The sequence below is a fragment of the Heptranchias perlo genome, chromosome 14 (genome assembly GCF_035084215.1).
Source record: "Heptranchias perlo isolate sHepPer1 chromosome 14, sHepPer1.hap1, whole genome shotgun sequence".
Classification (NCBI taxonomy): domain Eukaryota; kingdom Metazoa; phylum Chordata; class Chondrichthyes; order Hexanchiformes; family Hexanchidae; genus Heptranchias; species Heptranchias perlo.
The window spans coordinates 25,877,408-25,903,987 of NC_090338.1; the positions used below are offsets into that span (position 1 = coordinate 25,877,408).

General features: G+C 43.5%; 1 protein-coding gene across 2 annotated transcripts in view; it reads left to right on the plus strand.

Moving 5' to 3' along the window:
• Window positions 1-26,580, plus strand: part of gabrb2a (gamma-aminobutyric acid type A receptor subunit beta2a) — a 302,038-nt gene that overhangs the window by 254,725 nt on the left and 20,733 nt on the right. For both annotated transcript variants that reach the window (XM_067996136.1, XM_067996135.1), the window contains one exon: window positions 9,520-9,657. In XM_067996136.1, the coding sequence (XP_067852237.1) occupies window positions 9,520-9,657 (138 nt within the window). The remainder of the gene's footprint in view (window positions 1-9,519; window positions 9,658-26,580) is intronic.

A 26,580-nucleotide genomic window follows, 5' to 3' on the forward strand; every position in this document is an offset into this window, starting at 1 on the left:
TGTCAATGATTAGAATTACAAGCCAGGGCACTTTGGAATGAAAAAAATATCATTTGAGATAGTTGGTAATTTACAAGCATTAATTCTGTTATAGCTTATAAGATACACTTTCTGAAACATAATCAGTTGTTGCATCAAGGAAGGCACTTATCTAAACCAATTTATTATCTGTTTTCAATCAACATTTCAAAAAGGATGTGTAACTTTGCAACAAAAGTAAGAAGTGATATTTGAGACAAAATTAAAATTAAAATGGAATTCAGAAAATATATTACTTTCAAACATAAAGAGCCCAATCTATTCCTTCCCAATCAAGTAACATTGTCAGAGGCGAGCATGCCCAGGGACCACATAGAAGCAAATAACTTGTTATCAGAAAATGCAGCTTTGCGACATTCAAACTAATAATTATTTGCTTGACCTCTTGAGGGCTAAATGAAAAGGTTTGTTCAGTGATAAGGCTGTTTCTGTATGCAAGTGGTTTGCTTCTGTAATGTTTTTCATGTGAGTAGAGAAAGTAAATGATTGCCAAGTTATCAAGTTTTATAGAGGACAGCTAAATTGCTTTAAATGAATGTTTCTAGACTTATGAATTTGATGCATTTCCACTAGTTGACCTTGGGACTGCATCAGCTGTTTGGATGGGTTATTGTATAAGTATCTCCTATACCTGATATGCATTTCCAAAAGTGGTGGTATGACCCAATTTAAAACTACTTGTACATCAAATGAACACACATAAACAATAACAAGAAAATAGCATTTAAGCCTAAAATTAAGGGTTCTATCTATTCTTCAGCAGTTCTGCTGCACCATGGAGACCTTTACAGCTATTTGTAATCTGGATTGTGCCATGTCTATCTCTGTGAACTTCAAAATATTCTTCCCGGTTGCTATGCACATTAACAAATCCATATTTTGAAGCTCTCGGAAAACTTAGCCCATCTTCTTTTCACTTGACTTCATCCATAATTGTCCCCTGTGTACTTATCAAAACTGATACCGTGTAGCTCGATAGAATCTTTCAGAAGGAAACAGACCATGTTGTTAACCTCTTCTGTTGCATTGGCCTTATTCCTCATTTGCTCAACCACTACATACAAATAGGAAAGAACTCCACCCTGCTTTTGTATGTGGTAGCTAAACTTTATTCAAAGGAATAAATAAAGAAATAAATTTTATTATTAGAAGACTCTACCTACAGTAAATAATTTACTATTCTCTTCAATCGATTGAATTCTTTTTGCTCGTATACCATTCTTTATTTGGTAATCTCTATTCAGTGAAATAGTGTTTTAATGCTGAACCAGATTTATTTTTAATCCATTTTCTTTACTAAAAATAAAAAAATCAAGAGCCACTGATTTTATTTTTAAAATGATGATGTGTACATCAAGATGAAGGATGTTAGTTCTGCATAATGGAAAATATGTTCTATTCTTGTCACCTCCTATCAGTGTCAAATACTTCCAGGTTAGGTATGGTGCAAGCCAGATGAAGAGTAAAGCTCCCTTTACTTTGTCCTAAAGAGAAACTCAAAACAGCAACTCATTTTGCACTAGTGTGAATCTTTACATTTTCCACAGCAGGCAACTCAGTGTGTTCTCTAAGTGAAATTGCCAATTTACTGCTGAGTCAAGAGTAGTTTTGTGCTGTGGGTCCATGCCTACTCAGACATGATTGAAATTCCCATCTTCAGATTTATTTCATACAAGATCCTTACAGCTACCAGCGAGAGAGATTTTTATTCCACCATTCTGGCTGGATTCTAACCTGTGCAACAGAAATAAAAATGTGCTAACCTTCTGCACCCCTCAGCCCACATCCTTGTGTTATTGATCCTATATTGCTATCTGATGCATGCTGTGAGGGTCTGATGGTTAACTTCTTAATGGAGGTGTCTCACAACATCAGCAATAAAATTGTTGGTTGATGGCTCCTTGATGGCTATTAATTTCACCTTCATCTTAGCAATAATATAATAATGTTGATGTGAATCTGTATTTGTGTTTCTGTGAACTTGAATGTCTTCCAATTATCTATCCCATCTGCCATCTTTAAAAATACAGTCATTCTGGGGCAGCATCAGACCATCTGGTAGTTTCCAGATTGTCATGTGGATTCGTCTGTGCTGGAAAGAGATACTCCAACTACCAGGTTGTTAGACATAGTGATCTCCAGTAGTCTCCTGCCTCTCTTAATGCCAATATAATGTGGTGCCATCACATATATTATGTGATATTCACTGATGTTAAGCACAAATTATTTTACTTATAACCCTAATTGAATCACAAACGGGATCGATTATTTACAGTATTAAAAGTGCGTGAAAATTAACTATGTAAGTGTTAAATGATCATTGGCAAGATTTAATCTTCAGTGATTTGAATTATCCAAATGGTATGTGATAAATTTGTTGTATTATTTTCTAAATGTGTTGTTTAATGAATATAATTGTACTCCATCTAACTGGATCAACTGTCTAAAAATCATTAAACATTACTGAACTCAACAATTTACACGATTCATAAAGTTTTAATATAATCCAGCAAAACAAAATCTATTAATAATCTGTTGGAAAAAAGTGAAACTTTTTTTATAATCAAGAATTTTACTGCAGGATATTCACTATAAAAATGTAATTGTTGCTTTTTTTAAAATTACTAAAACGTATTTTAAATACGATTAAATATAATGAACAGGTCAACAGGTCAAGATGGATCATAGCCGATTATCTGTGGGTTTCATTGCATAGAAATTACATAAACTGTTACTGCCTCAAACCTATATTATGTCAGCAATCTGATTTTAAAAACGAACTGGAGCTGAAGTAACACTGTAACTCCGTGACTCGGTGATGCAGCCTGCTCCGTCTTATAATGAGAAGGCACCATGAGTTTAATCCCTTAACCCCACTAAGGGGGTTTTCAAGATGATGTCCAATAGATAATGGTGAGACAGGGAAGTTTTTTTTCCCTACTTAGTGCAATCTTGTGCTATTTATCTATTTAAATATATAATTGAGATAATACATGTTATATGTTTGAATAATGTTGTTTATTCTGTTCATTGAAACTAGTTATGATCAGCAAGTTAATTCAATTGAGTAATACTGTGTCAGGGAACTGAAAATTGTGCTCCTGTGCTCATATCCACAATGCAGTGCAAGTGAAATCTATTATTGTTATTCTGTCACAGTTTCAGCTACAGTCAAACAAGTTTTTCTGATTCTTTACCAATTTTTTGAAAAATCACTGTTCTGGCTCAAACTAGTAAATGATTACAGTACCATCAAATATTAGAACAGTTCGCTGGGCATTCCGAGCAATCCTCAATTGATTCTGAATGTTCCGTGTTCAACCAGTCAGAATGCAGCATTTTCAAATATTTAATGACAGAATACCATATTCTTGTTTTGTGTATATTTTGACAACGTGTGATGCACACTTTAGAGCAGAAAATCAGTGACCTTAGTTAACAAATTTCAGACTATTATGACTAAATAATAAACCACCTTTTGCAATTGCAACCCCTTATCCAATGAAATAGTCATTAAAACAAGAAAAGTAGTTGACAGAAAATTCAATGATGCTAACAATTTCATGTATATATGGAGCAATGCAATAAAAAAATGTTAGAAGCTAAGCTACAGTATCTGCATATCAGGCACAGACATTGTAATGAAGATCCTTATGAGACTTTTTCCTTTAAAAAATATTAATTTATCCTACTTTTTTCTTTACTCCTTCACCATGCAGCCAAAATGACAGCCATGCTCCATTTAGGAGGGTCTTCAGCTAGCCATGAAGCGGCAAACAGGAGCTGGCCTAGATTTCTCCCATCCCCACTTTGCAAAACAGCACCTTTGTCTAATGGCATGGCCAACATCAGAAACTATGGCCGAGAAATTGGGTTATTGCCGGAAAATAGCACGAAATCGGTGTCACGTTGAAAGTACTCACACAATGACGTCAGTGAGAGCTGCCAATACTTCTTGCGCTTTTGATTGGCAGCTCGCCGATTGGATAGGTGGGAAATTGGGTATCAGTGACATCATTTAAAGACAGCCTGTACCTCTTAAAAGGGAGGTGTAATTTGGCTGCTGTGAGTTGATTTACCATTACACAGTGAATAAAACAAGCAAAGGCCCCCCAATTTACTGTTGCTGCGCTGGAGGTGTTGGTGCAGGATGTCACCAGGAGAAGGGAGCTGCTATTTCCTCCTGATGGCAGAAAGGTGCCTACGCAAGTTGTATGGCAACAGTGGTCAGAGGTGGTGGAGCAAGTGAATGCCAGGAGCATTGCACCCAGGACCTGGCTGCAATGCCAACAGAAATTCAATGATCTCACTAGAGCTGCTAAGGTAAGACTTCTACTCACATCTCTCTTACTCTCTCCTTAGCCCTGCACCACCTGTAGCCCTGCAGTAACAAGCCTTCTCTGCCAGCTCTTCTCATCGCTCTCCTCCAATCACAGCAGCACACTTCACTTAACCTCCTTTTGCTGCTATTGGCACACTCTGCACCTGATATCGTCCTCAAAATCATTCCACTCGCCCCTCACTTCCTCAGACATGTGCCATTCTTCACGTATCAGCAACATTATTTCACCCTGACAGTCACATCTCCATAACCCTTCACCAGTCCACACACTAACACACTCCCTTTCTTCTTGCAGAACAAGCTGAGACATAAAACGTGGATCAGGAACAGTCACGAAGACCATTCATTTATGTCCTCTACCCATTGACGGATATCCCACCATGGATATTGTGGGCACAGGGCGGGATAGGAGCGTTGTGACTGGTAGGGCTGGAGGATGTGCTCAGCAGGTTGTTTGGGCCACCTTACCCTCTTTTTCTCTTCTCACAGAAAACTCTCCCTATACACACTCTGCATGACAAAGTGGTCCTGCTATGACCTCACTTTCAACTCTCCCTGCTTATCTCTCCCACTAACTGCTAACTCTTCTGGAGCATACTCCATCACTCGACCTTACTCTTGCAGGCACCAGCTCAGAAACTGACACCCTGTGTTGTGGAGAAGATCAGGTAGAGGGCTCTGTAATGGGGATTCACCCAGCACAAGTGCACAGGACCATGATCAAGGGGATAGGATCCCCAGGAATCAGCTCACCAGAGGATTTGCTAGATTTCTATGCATTTGGACAGTTACATGGGTAAGATGGGTATAGAGGGATATGGGCCAAGTGCAGGCAATTGGGATTAGCTTAGTGGTATAAACTGGGCGACATGGACATGTTGGGCCGAAGGTCCTGTTTCCATGTTGTAAACTTCTATGATTCTATGATTCTATTTGCTGCAGAGGGCACAGATGATGATTTCCAGGGCCCAGCCTATTGAAGACGACTTATGGCTATGCACAACAAACTACTAGTGAACTGGACTGTCTGCCAGTAAGTCTGTGTACTATGTCAGGGAGCACGGATGAGTCCGACTCCAACTTGTGTGGGCTATTTCAGAGGGGCAATACACCACTTTCCCCATAGAGGCTGCAGATCAGGAGGAACGAGCTCGCTGGATTTCCCCAGGTGTCGGGTCTCATTGACTGCACGCACATTGCCCTGCATTCTCCCCATCATGCATCAGCCATGTTTTATAACAGGAAGGGGTTCCATCCCTTGAATGTTCAGCTGATGTTTGACCACAGGCAGCAAATAGTGCAGGTATGCTCCCAGTATCCTGGCAGTAGTTATGACGTCTTCATACTGCACCAGTCCTCAACCATCCTTGTCGTCATCCCAGACCAATGGGTGTCAGGCTGGCTCCTTGGAGACAGGGGGTATCCTCTCTACACATGGATTGTGACTCCTGTCAGGAACCCAGGCACAAGCACGGACCTTCAACACAATGAAAGCCACACAAGAACAAGAGCTCTCATTGAGCAAACCGTAGGCATTCTGAAACAAAGGTTCCGGTGCCTTGACTGATCCGGTGAAGTTCTGCAGTACAGCCCTGAGTGAATCTCCAGATTTGTAGTGGTTTGCTGCATGGTACACAACGATGCCACTCAGAGGGGCCAACCGTTGCAGCTGCCACAGGAGGAAGCAAGGCAGGAGCAAGATAAAGAAGGGGATGAGGAAGAAGATGATAATAAGGAAAACCAAGATCAAGCAGTGCTGCCAGCTGCCAGAGCTGTAAGGCAACAAATTATTGAGGAGAAATTCCCTTAAGCAAATCCTCCTACCAGCACATCAACAGTCCCACCATTTGACCTGCTCCTTCCATTCACCTTCTAAATGCCCTACTACCTCATTGGTCTTCCTTCTACATAACTACAAATATGAAGGCCAACAGCAAAACCAAGCAAATAAAAACTGTTTAATTCACATCATGCACATTATGCATTTTATAACTTAATTAAATTACCCTAGTGCAATCCCTTTGTGCCTGGCCTCTGCTCGCCATCCTATTCTAGTGCTCCTAAGAAGCAGTTCCTCTGTGGCAGGAGCCTGGGAGGTGGCAGGCTGCTGATCATCCACTGAGGGCACTTGAGTGGTGAGAGACCTCAAGCAGCTCTGGGCCTTGAGGGCCCAACTGCATTCTGCTGTGTCTCAATGTTGGCCGGGGCCGGTTGGTTGTGTGGGACCAATAGAGGCACTATGTTAGAGGCTGGTAGGGGAACCTTGGAGATTGCCTATGATTTCCTCAATGAGAGCTCTTGTTCTTTTGTGGCTTTCATTGTGTTGCCGCTCAGTGTCTGTGGCCGGTTTCCTGACAGGAGTAATAAGCCAGTGTGCTGAGAAAGGACAGCATAAGCCTCTTCCACGGAGCCAATAGCAACTGTCATGGGGCTCTGTCTCTACATGGCCTCTACTCTGCATGAGAACAGAATGAAGGAGTGTTCATTCTGACTCTGGAAGCCCCTAGCCATGCTCTCACCACTTTTATTTGTGCTCTTCTTCATGGATTGAAAGACTGAGGAGCTGCTATTCCCCAGAGCCACAATGGCACAAGCCTGAGCTCTCAGCGAAGCTGTCAGAGCTGTCACCAGAGGTTCCATGATTGTGGACTCCACTGCAATATTCATAGAGCTGACCACTCGCTTCATGGTTGACTGCATGGTCTGAATGCCTTGCTGGATGACCCAACACAAACTAGAGCTGGACTCCCCCATGCTCTGTGCCATTGTGCGCAAGCTCTGGCAGCTGCCTAGTGCACTTAAAAGGCCCCAAAGTATAGGGATCAGTGTTTGAATGTGGACTACACCCTCAAGACCATCATTTCTGCCCTCTACAGCAGGGCTAGGATGTAAGCTGTCCCTCCAGCTAGCTGCTTCCTGATCCGTCCCAGCCCCCTGCCTATGCCCCTGCGCACCAGTGCTCGGTGAATGTCCCAGTGCAGACTCCTGTAACCTATCCGCTACCATACACATAATGCCAGTCTCTGAGCTGGTGCTTGTTATCGTAAGGTCAAGTGACGCAGTGCCACTGTCATTCTTACTGTGAGCTCATCCTCTACATTTTCATGACCTGAAAGGGAAGAGAGGGACAAGAATTAGGTTTTAGTGTGAAGGATAATCACACAGATGAATGGCTGTTGGAAGAAGCTGAAGAGTGAAAGATAGCCAAGAACCCTGCAGGATTCATCGTCCAAGCTGGCTCATCCCCACAATCTCCAGGACCTGAATCAATTGTCGGCCTCCTCCTGTCCTCCCCGCCTCGGTACTATTGTTCGCCAGCTTTGCCTGCAAGAAAGAAAGGAGTGTTAGTGCTCGCCTAGTGAGATGGATTGAGGATGTGCACGTCAAGGTTGAATAGTGGTGCTGGTGTGGGTTTTTTTATTCATTCATGGGATGTGGGTGTCACTGGCAAGGCCAGCATTTATTGCCCAATCCTAATTGCCCTTGAGAAGGTGGTGGTGAGCCGCCTTCTTGAATCACTGCAGTCCGTGTGGTGAAGGTTCTCCCACAGTGCTGTTAGGTAGGGAGTTCCAGGATTTTGAAGGTGTCAGGTGTGAGGTGAAGGCAATACTAGTGAGGAGAGTAGGAGGAGATGCAGGTTGTGGCATTAGGAGCAGAAAGAGGAGGAGTGAATTGTGCTGCAGTGAATGGAGAAGAGTGCTGGTACTAGGGGGAGAGAAAGGTGGTGCGTGCTGGGACTTCAGGTAGCGCCTTACCTTAGCAACCCTGGTTAAGTTATTCAACTTCTTTCTACATTGGAGCCAGGTCCGTGAGGCGATGCTCCTGGCGCTAGCGTCCTCCACCACCTGTGCCCAATGCTGCCGAGCAGCTTGCCGGGATACCATCTTGCAGCATGATAGGAAGAGGATGTGCCCCCTCCTACCGACCTCCTCCACTGGGATCTCTGTTGCAGTGTTGGAAAAATGAAGAGCCCTTAACGTTTCTGTTTCTCCTGCAATGTCTCAAGCTGCCTTCAGGTTGTCTGCAGTCAAAGCGCACCTCCCTTTAAGAGGTGCTGGCTATCTTTAAATAGCAGCTGGAATGCTGGAAATTTAAGGCCCCAATTAGATGAGCTGCCAATCAATATTGGGGCTAACGCTGGCAGCCCACTTATTTAATTATAATGAGTACCCCCGACCAATTTCACAGTCTTGTTCTGCACACGTGATTAGGCGCACACTGCTGTGTTTCTGCCGATTTTCGGACCTAAAACAGGCCTACGCGAATTTCAACCCCAATGTGCACATATGGCATGTCTGTTTACTACTTTAGAGATCTGACAGTGACAGAATTCAACATTCACCTGTTTACTTTAGATGGTTTAAGGCCTCCACTAAGATATTGGACCAATGAATATCCTGTGTTTGTCCAATAATGTCACTAACAGTAATTCCTAAATTGTAGTGTTACAGATTTCTTAGAATATACTGCATTCCTTGAAAGTAGAACAGTGTGTAATAGTTGGCCCAAAATTGTGTACAATAACATCCAGAGTACATTGTTATACAGGGTTAATTAGTTGCCATGTAGTTAAAATCAAGAGATCTTATACATATCATTAATATTCATTCAAACACTAGTGCAGACTGCCTAGCAACCACAAAACAAAACACCATAGGCCTGAAAAATGTGATCCAAATTGTGAAGAGAAGTAGAAATACCTTGGGGGTGATTTTACCCCAAGAACGGGTGGGTTGGCGGCGGGTGGGAGTTGAAAATAGTTGTTTTTTGGGTCGCAACTGCAAAATTTTCGGACTTTGCATTCCCAGTGGGAAGCCTGTACTTTTATGCGCTCACATTAAACCCAGAAATGAAGCCGGGTTGCGGTCGCGACCCAAAAAACAACTATTTTCATCTCCCACCCGCCATCAACACATCTGTTCTTGGGGGTTAAAATCACCCCCCTTAAGTTAACTGTACTTACCTGCTGAGTACTATGGGTTAAACATAACAAAAAAGTCTAACACTTCGTAGAATTAGGGGGAAAGAATACATGGTGTTTGAATTTGATTATAGCTCAAAGAGTTTTCTTTTGTCAGGTGTCAGAAGTAATAGATGGCATTTATTCCCCAACAATTCACTTTCCTATTTTCTTCCAGATGGATACACTACGGATGACATTGAGTTCTACTGGCGCGGAGGTGATAAAGCAGTGACTGGAGTGGAGAAGATTGAGTTGCCACAGTTTTCAATTGTCGATTATCACCTTATTTCCAAGAATGTTGTTTTCTCTACAGGTATCTAACAATTAATACATAGATATATATGAACAACGGAATCTTATTACAAAATCATGATGTTACAAACCATTTGATATCACAAATGTTTTTCCCAGTCCCATTACAGTCAATAGAAGATATCAAACCTAGTTAAGACAGACCCCAATAAGAAAAACTGCTTTGTGAGTTTGTAATAATGAGGTTTGAGTGTTTATAAATGTATGCAAAAATATTATCCAATATTTCAGGACATCAACCAGGTCTGAAGTGCTTTTCACCAGCCCAATCAAAATGATGGACTGTAATAAGATCTTCATTGCTTGTCATGCCTAAACAAGTGATTTTACAAAGATTATCAGTCTCAGTACATAACATGCAATATTCTGTGCTTTGCATTTGTTTCATTATATTAGGAAGAAATGTCCGTGAATCCCTCTGCAGTGTGACAGCTCTGTTTGGCATTCCAGTCCTATTAGTACATCACAGGATGCACATTTGGAAAACAGCTGTAGCACATACTTGAGTCAACAACAACAGCTACTTGCATTCAAACAGCACCTTTAACATAGTAAAATGTCCCAAGGCACTTCACAGGAGCGTTATGAAACAAAATTTGACACCAAGCCAGATAAGGAGATATTAGGACAGGTGACCAAAAGCTTGGTCAAAGAGGTAGGTTTTAAGGAGCGTCTTAAAGGAGAGAGAGGTAGAAAGGTGGAGAGAGTGAGGGAGGGAATTCCAGAGCTTAGGGCCTAGGCAGCTGAAGGCACAGCTGCCAACGGTAGAGTGATTAAAATTGTGGCTGCGCAAAAGACAAGAATTGGAGGAGTGCAGAGATCTCGGAGGGTTGGAGGACTGGAGGAGGTTACAGAGAGAGGGATGGGTGAGGCCGTGGAGGGATTTGAAAACAAGGATGAGATTTTTAAAATCGAGGCGTTCCCAGACCGGGAGCCAATGTAGGTGTTGGGAGATAGGGACTTGTTGCGAGTTATGATACGGATGAGCTCAAGTTTATGGAGGGTGGAAGATGGGAGGCCGGCCAGGAGAGCTTTGGATTAGTCGAGTCCAGAGGTAACAAAGGCACGGATAAGGGATTCAGCAGCAGATATGCTAAGGCGGGGCAGAATTGGACGATGTTACGGAGGTGGAAGTAAGCGGTCTTGGTGATGGAGCGGATATGGGGTCGGAAGCTCATCTCGAGATCAAATAGGACATCAGGGTTGCGAACGGTTTAGTTCAGCCTCAGTCAGTGGCCAGGGAGAGGGATGGAGTCAGTGGCTAGGGAACGGAGTTTGCGGCGAGGACCAAAGACAATGGCTTCGGTCTTCCCAATATTTAGTTGAAAAGCATATCATGGCAGTGAGTTATTTGAATGATTGGCCATGGTTAAATAAATGAATCAGTTTTGGGACATTTCACTATAATATGAGTGAATTGTTAGAGAACCATGATAATCCCATATAAATGTAAGCCTTCATGCAGCCTCTAAAGCTTTCACTATTGTAAATCAGAGCTGCGGTTGTGGACTACAGAGACTTATAGAAAATTGAAAGGAAAATGGAAAAAAAATGTTCTTAGTAAAAATTAACAAAATGCACATAACCTATAATGGCATAAGTAGACTAGAATATGTGTTTTTATGGAGTTTGATTATTACCAGTTAATCCCTGGTGTACTAAAATTAACTTCCAGTCTCATTTATTGTTATCTAAATTGTGTTTTAGCCAATTCCTAATTGGGCCACACTGATGATAAAATTACTGGATAATATATGCACAAATTTTAACTTGCACAACAAATCAAAAAATATTTGGATATTTACTTTACTGAGGCTGTCCTGCTTGATTATACGTTTCACCACATCCCCATTCTAACTAGCGTGGTGGTGTCGCTCTCATACCATCTCGACTTGTCCCCTTACTTCTCTGGTACCTACAGTTTCTTGATAGAACAATGTATGTTGTCAACGCATTGTACCCCAAAGTGATAGGATGCAGATTCACCCTCGAGATTCCCCATATTAGCCAAGGCATCAGTGGGAAGGGCACAAAGTGGAGATTAAGCATTTCATGCAAAACCAGAAAACAACAATAGGGAGCACATCAACCTTGGCTTGACATGTGCACTGCCAAGCTCTAGATCTTAAAGGATGATGACCAGAACTCTTGCAAGCCAGCTACCCATTAATTCTCTCAACAGGGGATTTTGCAAGATGATCTAAAAGATGAGCTAAAAGCAACCCCGAGATCATGAGTTCAAAACTCACCATGGAAAGTTGTGAAGATGAATTCAATACATCTGATAATTTGTCGGTCAGCACCAGAAAAAAGAAAATGAAATCTTCCAGATTGTCGTAAAAAACGAACTGACTCACTAATGGCCATCAGGAAAGGGAGCCTGCCAATCCTACCTGGTCTGGCCTACATGTGACTCCTACATACTATGTATGTGATTGATTCTTCATTCCCTCCTAAAGTGGTCTAGCATGCCGTCCAGTTATAAACAATCACTACTAGGTTCAAGAAGAAGAAAATCAGCCAGGCCGTTGACAATGACAGACATCATAAGACTAAGGCAATTCCAGTCAAAGTATTGCTCACCAACATTTGGGAGCTGATGCCCAAGTTGAGAGATCTAGCCCACAGATTATGAAAGCAACACACTGTCACAGTTGTACTCAGAATCATATCAGCCAACATCTCAGACTCCTCCATCGCTATCCCTGGATATTGTCCTGTCCCACCAGCAGAATAGACCCAACAAAGATGGCAGCACAGTGATATACAGTCAAGTGGGAGTGGTTCTGGGACCCTGAACACTGGCTCTGGCCCCCATAGTCAAACAAGATCAAAGAAACCTCCTGCTAACCATCACCTAACCCCTGCCCCCACTCCCACTGCGTCAACTCATGAATCAGTACTCTTCCATTAAAACATCTATGGAGAAAGCTCTGAGGGAAGTAAAAGCACAGAATTTACTGTAGGTAAGGGACTTCAAGCCACCAGCAAGAGTGGCTCAGTAGTACCACTGCTGGCCAAGTCCTGAAGTACATAGGTGCCAGACTGGGCCTACATCAGGTAGTGAAAGAACCAACATGAACCTATTTGACCTCGTCCTCACCAATGTAGCTGTGCCAGACCTGCCTGTCCCAGATAGCACTGGTACAAATGACTATCACACAGTCCTTATGAGGACAAAGTCTCGTCACCGCTGTGAGACATCTTCTATCTTCTAGTGTTGCATTACCATTGTGCTAAGTGGGACAGATCTAGCAGTCCAAAACTGAGTGTCCGTGAGCACCTGTGGGCCATCAGCAGCAGCAGAATTATATACCACCACAATCTGTAATGTCATGGCCCAACATATCCCTCACTCCTCGATCACAATCAAGCCAAATGACCAACCCAGGTTCAATGAGGAGTGTAAAAGAACATGCCAGTAGCAGAACCAGGCATACCTGAAAATGAGGTGCCAATCTGGTGAAGCTACAACACAGGGCTACATGTGTGCTAAACAGCCAAAGCAGTATTCTACAGACAGAGCTAAGTGATCCTACAACCATCAATGGATCAGGTGAAAGCTCTGCAGCCCTGCCACATCCAGTCATAAACGGTGGTGTACAATTAAGGAACTAACGGGAGGAGGAGGCTCCATGAACATCCTCATCCTGAATATTGGCGGAGCCCGGCACCTGAATGAAAAAGCCAAAGCTGAAACATTTGCAACCATCTTCAGCCAGAAGTGTCAAGTGGATGATCCTGTTCGACCTCCTCCTGAGAACGCATCATCACAGATGCCAGTCTTTGGCCAATTTGATTCACTCCACATGACATCAAGAAACAGCTGATTGCACTGGACACGGCAAAGGCTGGATGGGTGCAGCTGCAACAACATTTAAGAAGCTCGACAACATCCAGGACAAAGCAGTCCGCTTGATCAGCACTTCATCCGTTAGCCTAAATATCCACTCGCCTCCACGACTGGCGCACCATGACTGCAGTGTGCATTCTCCACAGGGTGCACTGCAGCAACGCACCAAGGCTTCTTTGGTAGCACCTCCCAAACCTGTGACCTCCACCACCTAGCAGGGCAAAGATAGCAGATGAATGGGAAAACTGTCACCTCCAAGTTCCCTTACAACATCCTACCTGTAGTGCTGAAAACCTGTGCTCCACTGAAGACCAGCCTTGTTCCTAGCTAAGCTTTTCTTGTACAGCTACAACTCTGGCATCTACCTAACAATATGGAAAATTGCCCAGATATGCCCTGTCCATAAAAAGCAGGGAAAATCCAACTTGTCAAATTACCGCCTTATCAGCCTACTCCCAATCATCAGCAAAGTGATGGAAGGAGTCGTCAACAGTGCTATCAAACGGCACTTACTCATCAATAACCTGCTCACCGATGCTCAGTTTGGGTTCCACAAGAGCCACTCAGCTCCAGACCTCATTACAGCCTTTGACCAAACATAGACACAAGACCTGAATTCCAGAGGTTGGGTGAGAATGGCTGTTCTTGACATCAAGACAGCATTCAACTGAGTGTGGCACTAAGGAGTTCTAGTAAAACTGAAGTCAGTAAGAATAAGGGGGAAAACTCTCCAGTGGCTGGAGTCATAATCATGAGACTTGAGCACATAATCTAGGCTGACATTTCAGTGCAGTATTGAGGGAGTACTGCACTCTTGGAAGTGCCGTCCATCGGATGAGACTTTAAAATGAGGCCCTCTCAAGTGGATGTAAAAGATCCCACAACACTATTCGAAGAAAAGCAGGGGAGTTCTCCCAAGTCCCAGCCAATGTTTATCCCTCAACCAACACCTAAGAACGGATGATATGTTCATTTATTTCATTGCTGATTATGGGAGCTTGCTGTGCACAAATTGGCAGCTGCATTTCCTACATTACAACACAGCGACTACACTTCAAAAATACTTCATTGGTTGTAAAGTGCTTTGGGATGTCCTGAGGTCATGAAAGGCGCTATATAAATGTAAGTCTTTCTTTCTTCCTTCTTTCATACCTGGCACAAAAGAAGATGGTTGTGTTTGTTGGAGGCCAATCATCCCAGCCCCAGGACATTGCTGCAAGAGTTCCTCAGGGCGGTGTCCTAGACCCAACTATCTTCAGCTGCTTCACCAATGACCTACCCTGCATCATAAGGTCAGAAGTGGGTGTTGACCGGAAGTCACCGGTTACGATTATTGGCTTAGTACACAGGGAAGAGTCAATTCTCTCTTAATTCTCAATTCGCTTTATTAACGTTATTAGATCATATACATACCGCTTATACGTCTGGTTAGATATAGGCATGCAGTTTACAGCAGGTTATACAGTTCTATACTCAAACTAGGATTTAAACACACACCCACGAGGTTTCTCTGACTAACACTCCCTGAGTGGTCACAGAATAGAAAGGATATTATATTACCCGGAAAGGAGAGCTGACGCTGGCCAGGCGTTTGTTCTCTCTCTCTTGACATCGTCTCTACGTCCCTGACGTAGGGTCCCTACTTCCGCGAGTTAGTCTCCGGAGTCTCGCACTCACACTGGCACCAAGCCTGCAATTCTTCAGTTTTAACTTCAAGCCTGTCTTTTCGAATGATGCTGTCTTCTCCGGTTGGCTTAAAGTTCCTCGAGTGGTCAGTGTCATCCCCTGATTGGCTTTGTTCCAAGGGGCTAGGTAGCATCACCTCATTACTCCTTTTCTAAATAAGGACTGGTGCCTCATCAGAGCTCCTTTTGCCTCTTAGAAGCGGAACTAATTCAAACCGGTTCTGGCCAGCTCAGACCAGTGACTGAACTCCAGGTCACTTCAGTTCAAAAGTTAGTGTCTTTGTTAGCAATTCGAATTAAACTCAGTAGTTTTCTGCAGCCCCTGGCCAACATGGGGCTGTTCACTGGTGATTATACAGTGTTCAGCTCCATTCGCAATTCCTCAGGTAATGTTGCATGCGGGCATGCACTGCTTCAGGACCTGGGCAACATCCAGGCTTGGGCTGATAAGTGGCAAGTAACATTCGCACCTGACAAGTGCCAGACAATGAGCATCTCTATCAAGAGAGAGGCTAACTACCTCCCCTTGACATTCAATGACATTATCAGTCCCGCTCCAAAATAATCATGGGGGTTACCATTGACCAGAAACTCAACTGGACCAGCCACATAAATGCTGTCGAAGAAGCCTTGGCGAGTTGCTGCAGTGCATCCTGTGGATGGTACACACTGCAGCCACTATGCGCCAGTGGTGAAGGGAGTGAATGTTTAGGGTGGTGGATGGGGTGCCAATCAAGCGGGCTGCTTTATCTTGGATGGTGTCAAGCTTCTTGAGTGTTGTTGGAGCTGCACTCATCCAAGCAAGTGGAGAGTATTCCATCACACTCCTGACTTGTGCCTTGTAGATGGTGGAAAGGCTTTGGGGAGTCAGGAGGTGAGTCACTCAACGCAGAATACCCAGCCTCTGACCTGCTCTCGTAGCCACAGTATTTATATGGCTGGTCCAATTAAGTTTCTGGTCAATGGTGACCCCCAGGATGTTGATGGTGGGGGATTCGGCGATAGTAATGCCGTTGAATGTCAAGGGGAGGTGGTTAGACTCTCTCTTGCTGGAGATGGTCATTGCCTGGCACTTATCTGGCGCGAATGTTACTTGCCACTTATGAGCCCAAGCCTGGATGTTGTCCAGGTCTTGCTGCATGTGGGCTCGGACTGCTTCATTATTTGAGTGGTTGCGAATGGAACTGAACACTGTGCAATCATCAGCAAACACCCCCATTTCTGACCTTATGATGGAGGGAAGGTCATTGATGAAGCAGCTGAAGATGGTTGGGCCTAGGACACTGTCCTGAGGAACTCCTGCAGGAATGCCCTGGGGCTGAGATGATTGGCCTCCAACAACCACTACCATCTTCCATTGTGCTAGGTATGACTCCAGTCACAATGATTCCCATTGACTTAAATTTTACTCGGGCTCCTTGGTGCCACACTCGGTCAAATGCTGCCTTGATGTCAAGGGCAGTCACTCTCACCTCACCTCTGGAATTCAGCTCTTTTGTCCATGTTTGGACCAAGGCTGTAATGAGGTCTGGAGCCGAGTGGTCCTGGCGGAACCCAAACTGAGCATCGGTGAGCAGGTTATTGGTGAGTAAGTGCCGCTTGATAGCACTGTCGACGACACCTTCCATCACTTTGCTGATGATTGAGAGTAGACTGATGGGGTGGTAATTGGCCGGATTGGATTTGTCCTGCTTTTTGTGGACAGGACATACCTGGGCAATTTTCCACATTGTCGGGTAGATGCCAGTGTTGTAGCTGTACTGGAACAGCTTGGCCAGAGGCGCAGCTAGTTCGGGAGCAGCTTCACCTCATGGACTGCAGCAGTTCAAGAAGAAAGCCCACCAGCACTTTCTCAAGGGCAACTAGGGATGGGCAATAAATGCTGCCTTGCCAGCAACACCCATGTGTCGAGAATGAATATTAAAAAAAATTAAAAAAAACCATGAGATCCATCAAATTCCTATTGTTTCGCATTCCATGCAAAATAATAAAAACACAATACTTCCGCAGCTCTCAGCAAAATCTCACTTCAAGCAGTCTAAATCTATGGTAACTTGCCATGACTTTCTCTCTCACAGGCTGCATGCATTCATATTACCCAATCTGGTGGCTCAGAGGTAGTTCCATGTGTCCTGTTTTACGTCTGTGTGTGGACAAATGCTTTTCCTGATTTAATTAACCCACAGTGGATATTCCACCAACATTGATCGAAAATAAAGGAGACTATCTATGTCACTGGGCGAAGATGTTTCTTAATGATATGATCATTTTATCTAACTAACCCCATGGCTTTCAACCAGTGTCTCAAAGCTACAGGAATTCATTTTGTTAAATAGTTTATAGCTCACCTGTTTCTCTTTGTGTAGCTAATTAAAACTTCATCAAGGCCACTTCCTAAAGTTTCATGTCTGTTGGTTAATGTTAAGTTAAAAACTTGTATTCCCCTAGGAGTTAGCCCTTATAAGCTGAATCTAACATTATAGCAACATTATAGCATATATTTAAAAATCCTATAAAGCTCTTACAGGTGAAAGTGGGGTTAACTAGTGCTGTGGGGAAGGGTTTAAACTAATTTTGCAGGGGACTGGGCACCAGGATGCAACATTAGAGAGGAGAAACAAGGTTCACAGAGGACTGGGAGAGACAAATAGCATTAGAGTAAAGAATAGTTCAGAAATAGGAGGGATCAGACAGGGGGCAAATGCGAGGCAGTGTAAGATGACTTTGGTGTGCATTTAGCGTGGTGAATAAGGCTGGTGAGCTGCAGGCACAAGGCGCCACATTGGACAATGGTATAGTGGTAATAACAGAGACCTGGCTCAAAGAAGGGGACGATTGGGCACCTAATATTCCTGGCTACAAGATATTCAAGAAAGATATGGAAAGGAAGAAAGGAGCAGGGGTGGCAGTATTGATCAAAGAAACTATTATAGCACTGGAAAGGGATGATGTAGTTGAGGGGTCAAAAACAGAATCTATTTTCTTAGAATTAAGGAACAATAGAGGAGCTATTATGCTATGTATACTATTGGCCACCAAATAGTGGGAAAGAAATAGAGGAGAAAATTTGGAGGAAATTACAGAAAGATGCAAGAACTATAGAGTAGTGATAATGGGAAACTTCAATTATCCCTAACAGTGTAAAGGGTAAAGAGGGGGAGGAATTCCTGAAATGTGTGCAAGAGAACATTCTTGATCAGTGTGTTTCAACCCCAACGAGGAAAGAAACAGTGCCGGATCTAGTTCTGGGGAATGGAGTGGGGCAAGTGGAGCATGCTTCAGTGGGGGAGCATTTGGGGAATGGTGATTATAATATCATCAGGTTTAGAATAATTATGGTAAAGGACAAGGAACAATCAAGTGTAAAATACTTAACTGGAGGAGGGCTAATTTCAGTGAGTCAGGTGGATTGGAATCAAAAATTGATAGGCAAAACAGTAATTGAACAATGGGAGGCCTTCAAGGAGGAGGTGGTTCGGGTACAGAGTGGACAAATTCCCACGTGGGGAAAAGGAAGGGCATCCAAAGCTAAAGCTCCCTGGATGACTAAAGATATAGAGATTAAAATGAATCAGAAAAAGAAGGCTTATGACAATTGTAAGGTTCATAATACAGTAGAGAACCAAGCTGAATACAGAAAAGATCTAAAAAAGGGAGTAAGAGGTGCAAAGAGAGTAGGAGACTAGATTAGCGGTTATCATAAAAGGGAACCAAAAGTCTTTTATAAACATTTAAATAGTAAAAGGGTAGTCAAAGGAAGGGTGAGGCTGATTAGGGACTAAAAAGGAGATATTCTTGCGGAGGCAGAGGGTATTGGCTGAGGAACTAAATGAAGACTTTTCCTCAGTCTTCACCAGAGAAGAGGATGCTGCCAATGTAGCAATGAAGGAGGAGGTAATAGCGATATTCGATAGGTATAAAAATAGATGAAGAGGAGGTACTTAAAAGGTTGGCAGTACTCAAAGTAGAAAAGACATCTGGTCCAGATGGGATGCATCCTAGGTTGCTGAGGGAAGTAAGGGTAGAAATAGCAGTGGCTCTGGCCACAGTCTTCCAATTCTCCTCAGATATGGGGGTGGTGCCAGAGAACTGCAAGATTGCAAAAGGTACACCCCTGTTCAAAAAAGGGGAGAGGGATAAACCCAGCAATTACAAGCCAGTCAGCCTAACATCAGTGCTGGGGAAACTTTTAGAATCATCGACTCGTAGAAATTTACAGCACAAAAAGAGGCCATTCGGCCCATCGTGTCTGTGCCAGCCGAGAAAGAGCTATCTAGCCTAATCCCACTTTCCAGCTCTTGGTCTGTAGCCTTGTCGGTTACGGCACTTCAAGTGCATATCCAAGTACTTTTTAAATGCAATGATGGTTTCTGCCTCTACTACCCTTCCAGGCAGTGAGTTCCAGACCCCTACCACCCTCTGGATGAAAAAATTTCTCCTCAACTCCCCATTAATCCTTCTACCAATTACTTTAAATTATTCTGATTATTGACCTCTCTACTAAGGGAAATAGGTCCTTCCTATCCACTCTATCTAGGTCCCTCATAATTTTATACACCTCAATTAAATCTCCCCTCAGCCTCCTCTGTTCCAAAGAAAACAACCTCAGCCTATCCAATATTTCCTCATAGCTAAAATTTTCCAGTCCTGGTAACATCCTCGTAAATCTCCGCTGTACCCTCTCTGGTGCAATCATATCTTTCTTTAATCTGGTGACCAGAATTGTACGCAGTACTCTAGCTGTGGCCTAACTAGTGTTTTATACAGTTCTAGCATAAACTCCCTGCTCTTCTATTCTATGCCTTGGCTAATAAAGGAAAGTATCCCGTATGCCTTCTTAACCACCTTGTCTACCAGTCCTGCTATCTTCAGGGATCTGTGGACATGCACTCCAAGGTCCTTCTATTCCTCTACACTTCTCACTTTCCTACCATTTATTGTGTATTCCCTTGCCTTGTTTGTCCTCCCCAAATGCATTACCTCACATTTCTCTGGATTGAATTCCATTTGCCACTTTTCTGCCCACCTGACCAGTCCATTGATACCTTCCTGCAGCATACCCCTTTCTTCCTCACTCTCAACCACACGGACAATTTTTGTATCATCCGCAAACTTCTTATTCATACCTGCTACATTTAAGTCTAAATCATTGATATATACCACAAAAAGCAAGGGACCTAGTACTGAGCCCTGTGGAATCCCACTGGAAATAGCCTTCTAGTCACAAAAACACCTGCCCGCTGAGCCAATTTTGGATCCAACTTGCCACTTTCCCTTGGATCCCATGGGCTTTTATTTTACAGTCTGCCATGTGCTTGTCAAAAGCCTTGCTAAAATCCATGCAGACCACATCAAATGTGCTACCCTCATCAACCCTCCTTGTTACCTCTTCAAAAAATTCAATCAAGTTAGTCAGACATGACCTTCCCTTAACAAATTCATGCTGACTGTCCTTGATTGATCTGTGCCTTTCTAAATGATGATTAATACTGTCCCTCAGAATTTTTTCCAGTAATTTGCCCACCACCAAGATTAGGCTGACTGGTCTGTAATTACTCAGTCTATCCCTTTCTCCTTTTTTAAACAACGGTACAAAGTTAGCAGTGCTCCAGTCCTCTGGCACCACGCCTGTACCCAGAGAGGATTGGAAAATGATGATCAGAGCCTCCGCTATTTCCTCCCTTGCTTCTCTTAACTGCCTGGGATACATTTCATCCAGGCCTGGCGATTTATCTACTTTCAAAGATTCTAAACCCCTTATCATTTCCTCTCTCACTATGTTTATCCCATCCAACATTTCACACTCCTCCTTAACTACAATGTCTGCATCGCCCCTCTCTTTTCTGAAGACAGACGCAAAGTATTCATTAAGAACCATATCCACGTCTTCCACTTCCACACACAGATTACCTTTTTGGCCCTATTCTTTCCTTAGTTATCCTCTTGCTCTTTATGTATTTATAAAACATCTTTGGGTTTTCCTTGATTTTACTTGCCAGTATTTTTTCAAGCCCTTTCTTTGCTTTCCTGATTTCCTTTTTAATTTCATCCCTACACTTTCTATACTCCTCTAGGCTTTCTGCAGTATTGAGCTCTCGGTATCTGACATAAGCTTCCCTTTTATGCCTTATCCTACCCTGTATACTCCTTGACATCCAGGGGGCTGTAGATTTGGGAGTCCCACCTTTTTTCTTTGTGGGAACATATTTGCTCTGAACCCTTACTATTTCCTCCTTGAATGCCTCCCACTGCTCTGACACTGATTTACCTTCAAGTAGCTGTTTCCAGTCCAATTTTGCTAAATCACATCTCAGCTTAATAAAATTGGCCTTTCCCCAATTGAGAATTTTTACTCCTGGTCTATCTTTGTCCTTTTCCATAACTGCACTAAATCTAACTGAATTATGATCACTACCATCAAAATGCTCTCCCACTGATACCCCTTCTACCTGCCAAGCTTCATTCCCTAAAACTAAATCCAGAACTGCCCCCTCTCTTGTTGGGCTTGCTACGTACTGGCTAAAAAAGTTCTCCTGAATGCATTTTAAGAATTCTGCGCCCTCTGTACCTTTTACACTGATTCTATCCCAGTCAATATTAGGGTAGTTGAAATCCCCTACTATTACTGCCCTATTGTTTTTGCATGTCTCAAATATTTGCCTACATATTTGCTCTTCTATCTCCCTCTGACTGTTTGGGGGTCTATAGTACACTCTCAGCACTCCTTTTTTGTTCTTCAGTTCAACCCATATGGCCTAATTAGATGATCTTTCTAACATATCATCCCTCCTCACAGCTGTAATTGTTTCTTTAACCAATATTGCGACCACCCCCCTCCTTTTTTATCCCCCTCTATCTCATCTGAAAACACTGTAACCAGGAATGTTGAGCTGCCATTCCTGCCCTTTAAGCCAAGTTTCAGTAACAGCTATAATATCATACTTCCACATGTCTATCTCTGCCATCAGCTCATCTGCCTTATTCACGAGACTCCTTGCATTGAAGTATATGCCAATAAGCACTGCCAAATTCCTTTGTTGTCTATTTCTAGCCTTTGTTCCCTCTCCCTTCCAAACTCGCTTACTAATTTTCTGCCTTCCATTTCCAGCTCTGCTTCTCTCCCTTCTGAATCTATGCTCAGGTTCCCATCCCTCTGCCAAGCTATTTTAAACCCTCCCCAACAGCACCAGGAAACCTTCCCAGGCGATATTGGTCCCTGCCCTGTTGAAGTGCAACCCATCCGGCTTGAACATGTCCCACCTCCACCAGAACCATTCCCAATGCCTCAGGAATCTAAAGCCCTCCCTCCTGCACCATCTCTCTAGCCACTCATTCATTTGCACTATCCTTCTATTTCTGTACTCACTAGCGCGTGGCACCGTGAGTAATCCGGAGATTACTACCTTTGAGGTCTTGCTTATTAATCTCTTTCCTAGCTTCCTAAAATCTGCCTGCAGGACCTCATCCCTCTTTCTACCTATGTCATTGGTACCGAAATGGAACACGACCTCTGGCTGTTCACCCTCCCCCCCACCCCCCAGAATGTTCTACAGCTGCTCAGTGACATCCTTGACCCTGGCACCAAGGAGGCAACATACCATCCTGGAATCACGCCTGCGGCCGCAGAAACACCTGTCTGTTCCCCTAACTATTGAATCCCCTATCACTATTGCTTTCCTGACCTTCCTCCTCCCCCCCAATAGAGCTAAGCCACCCATGGTGCCGTGGACTTGACTCTGGCTGTACTCCCCAGAGGAACCATCGCCCTCACCAGTAAGAATACCGGTTAGAGAGTGAGGGGACTCCTGCACTAACTGCCTGGTCATCCTTGTCTGTCTGGCAGTCACCCATTCCCAATCTGCCTGCACACTCTTAAGCTGCGGGGTGACCACCTCTTGAAACTTGCTATCCACGTAGCTCTCAGCCTCACAGATGCACTGTCGTGATGCCAGCTGCTGCTCAAATTCTGAAACCCGGAGCTCGAGCTCCTCCAGCTGACGACAATTCCTTCACGTGGTTGTTGAGGACACAAGAAGCGTCCTGGAGTTCTCACAAGGCACAGGATGTGCATTCGAGAGGACTGAGGTGCCCTGCCATGCCTCTATTTATTAGACTACTAATTAAACTTACCAGAAATAAACTTGAGACTTATCCCTGATCTGGACAGAAAAGAAACACTCACCAATCAGCTCCTTCCCTTGTGCTGACGTCACTTTAGTTTTTTTTTTACCTCTCTCCCTGACCCTCGGGTTCTCCGATTGAGGCCTCCTTCATAGGCTTTGCTCCTCTCTGCCGCTGCCGCTCCTCGCTCTGCTCACGCTTCCTTTGTAGGCCTCGCTCCTCTCTGCCGCCTCTAGAGACAAAAATGCGGGACAAAATTAATTGGCATTTGGAAAACTATGGGCTAATAAATGAAAGTCAGCACGGATTTGTTAAAGAAAAATCGTGTTTGACTAACTTGATTGAGTTCTTTGATGAAGTAATGGAGAGGGTTGAGGAGGGTAGTGTGGTTGATGTTGTGTATACGGACTTCCAAAAGGCATTTGATAAAGAATCGCATAATACACTTGTTAGCAAAATTGAAACCCATGGGATAAAAGGGACAGTGGCAGCGTGGATACAAAATTGGCTAAGAAAGTAGTGGTGAACAGTTGTGTTTCAGACTGGAGGGAAGTATACAGTGGTATTCCCCGGGGGTCGGTATTAAGACCACAGCTTTTTTTGATTAATGACCTGGACTTGGGTATACAGAGTATAATTTCAAAGTTTACAGATAACACGAAACTTAGAAATGTAGTAAACAATGTCGAGGATAGTAACAGATTTCAGGAGGACATAGACTGCTGAAATGAGCAGACACATGGCAGATGAAATTTAATGCAGAGAAGTGTGAAGTGATACATTTTGATAGGAAGAATGAGAAGAGGGAATATAAACTAAATGGTGCAATTTTAAAGGGAGTGCAGGAACAGAGAGAACTCAGGGTGTATATACACAAATCTTTGAAGGTGGCAGGACAAGTTGAGAAGGCTGTTAAAAAAGCATGTGGGCTTCATTAATAGAGGCATAGAGTACAAAAGCAAGGAAGTTATGCTAAACCTTTATAAAACACTGGTTAGGCCTCAGCTGGAGTATTGTGTTCAATTCTGGGCACTACACTTTAGGAAGGATGTCAAGGCCTTCGAGAGGATGCAGAAGAGATTTACTAGAATGGTACCAGGGATGAGGGACTTCAGTTATGTGGAGAGACTGAAGAAGCTGGGGTTGTTTTCCTGAGAGCAGAGAAGGTTCAGATGAGATTTGATAGAGGCATTCAAACTCATGAACACTTTTGATAGAGGAAATAAGGAGAAACTGTTTCCAGTGGCAGAAGAGTCAGTAACCAGAGGACACAGATTTAAGATGATTGGCATAAGAACCAGAAGCTAAATGAGGAAACATTTTTTTATGCAGCAAGTTATTATGATCTGGAATGCAATGCCTGAAAGGGTGCTGGAAGCAGATTTGATAGTAACTTTCAAAAGGGAATTGGATAAATATTTGAAGGAAAAAATTTATAGGGCTATGGTGAAGGAGCAGGGGAGTGCGACTAATCCCATGGCACTATTTGAAGAGCATACAGTTCTCCCAGTGTCATAGACAACATTAATCCCTCAACCAACACCACCAAAACAGATTAGTGGGTCATTCATTTCAGTGCTGTTTCTGGGACCTTTTTGTGCACAAATTACCTACCGTGTTTGCCTATAAACAATAGTGACTACATTTCAAAAGTAATCCATTGGCTGTGAAGCACTTCAGGATGTCCTGACGACATGCCAGGCGCTATATCAATGACATTTTTTTCTTTTCCTCTCCCTGACCATCCACCCACCTCAACACAGTGGCTGCACCTGACTTGCTCAACAGCTTCCTCACTTCTGCTTTTGATACTCTCCTCTCCTTCAAGTCCCTCACTGTTCCCAACTTTACTATTCCCCCAGTAAAATTCCTATTTCTGCACCCTTAAATCTAAGGGTGGTGGGGGGAACTGAAGTGCAGATGGTGCGTGATTGGCCTAGTTGCCTAGTAGATCTGCTTTGATTACAGCACCTTCCTATTCTTGTCCTAATCCTCCTCTTGCTATAGGAAGGTTAAGTGAAACATAGGCTCCTCTTTTCAACAAAAAACTGCCTCTTCTAAACCTTTCCTCTGCTCTTTCCACCTTAACCTCCATTAGCAAATGTTAAGAGCTTATGGATTTCTTAGTCTGAAAGATCAAGACCACCTACTGCACTATCTCTGCTGGCTCCTTCCCATTCTCCTCCCCATGTCTCCTGTATATTTTCCCCAACCCCTTATTACTCTGCAGCTTTTCTCACCCCAGTCTTATCAAGCTCAGTGCCCTCATGAGATCCAGCTCCTTTGTCCTCAACTCCTTCTGACTTAATTCCTCATCACACAATTACCTCTCTTTGTCCCGATGCTCATTGACATAGTCAATGGCTACCTTTCCTCAAGCTGTCTCCTCCCGTCTTTTTATACTGCCATCATACTCCTTCTTAAAAAAAACTACTCTATTCCTCCATCCTTTCCAACCTCTGCCCTGTTTTTAACCCCCACATCCTCTTAAAAGTTTTGTCACCAAGTTCCATGTCCACCTTTCCCTTCACTTACTCTTTGAATCCTTTCAATCCAGTTTCTGCTCTGCCCACAGCACTGAGACTGTTGGTCAAAGACACTAACAACATCCTCTATGACTGCAAAGACAATGCGTGCCTTCCTTGACCATCTCCACACCATTCAACAAAGATGACTACTCAAACCTCCTCCACCGTTTCTCCTTAATGGTCCACCAAGACTGTCTATTCCCACCTTCGCAAAATCATCTGCCTCTACACCATCTCTTCCCACTGCTGCTAAAACACTTTTCCATGCTTTTGTCACCTCTACGTAATGATTCCAATGCTATCTTTACTGGCATCCCAGGTTTTGCCCTTCACCCGCATTCTATACTCCACTGAGTCCTGCTCCCCTATCACCCTAATCTGCAACAACCTTCATTGGCTCCCTATTCCCTAACATGTCAATTTCAAAGTTCTTAACCCGCAGGTTTCCACAGCTTACACATCCCTGTTACAACCTCCTTCAGTCCTATGTTCTTGCATGTTCTCCCTGATATTTTCATTCTGGCCTGTTTCACATCCACTCCACTTTTGGTGCCAGAGTCTTCAGCCACCTCTGGAATACTTTCCCTAAACTGCTCTGCCTTGCTATCTCCCTTCTTCCAAAGCCTACCTTTTTGATTATGCTTTTGGTTACCACTCCTAACTCCTCCCATTACTGATCAGTTTCCAGTTATTTTCACCTCTGTGCTTTGGGATATTTTAATGCGTTAGAGGCACTA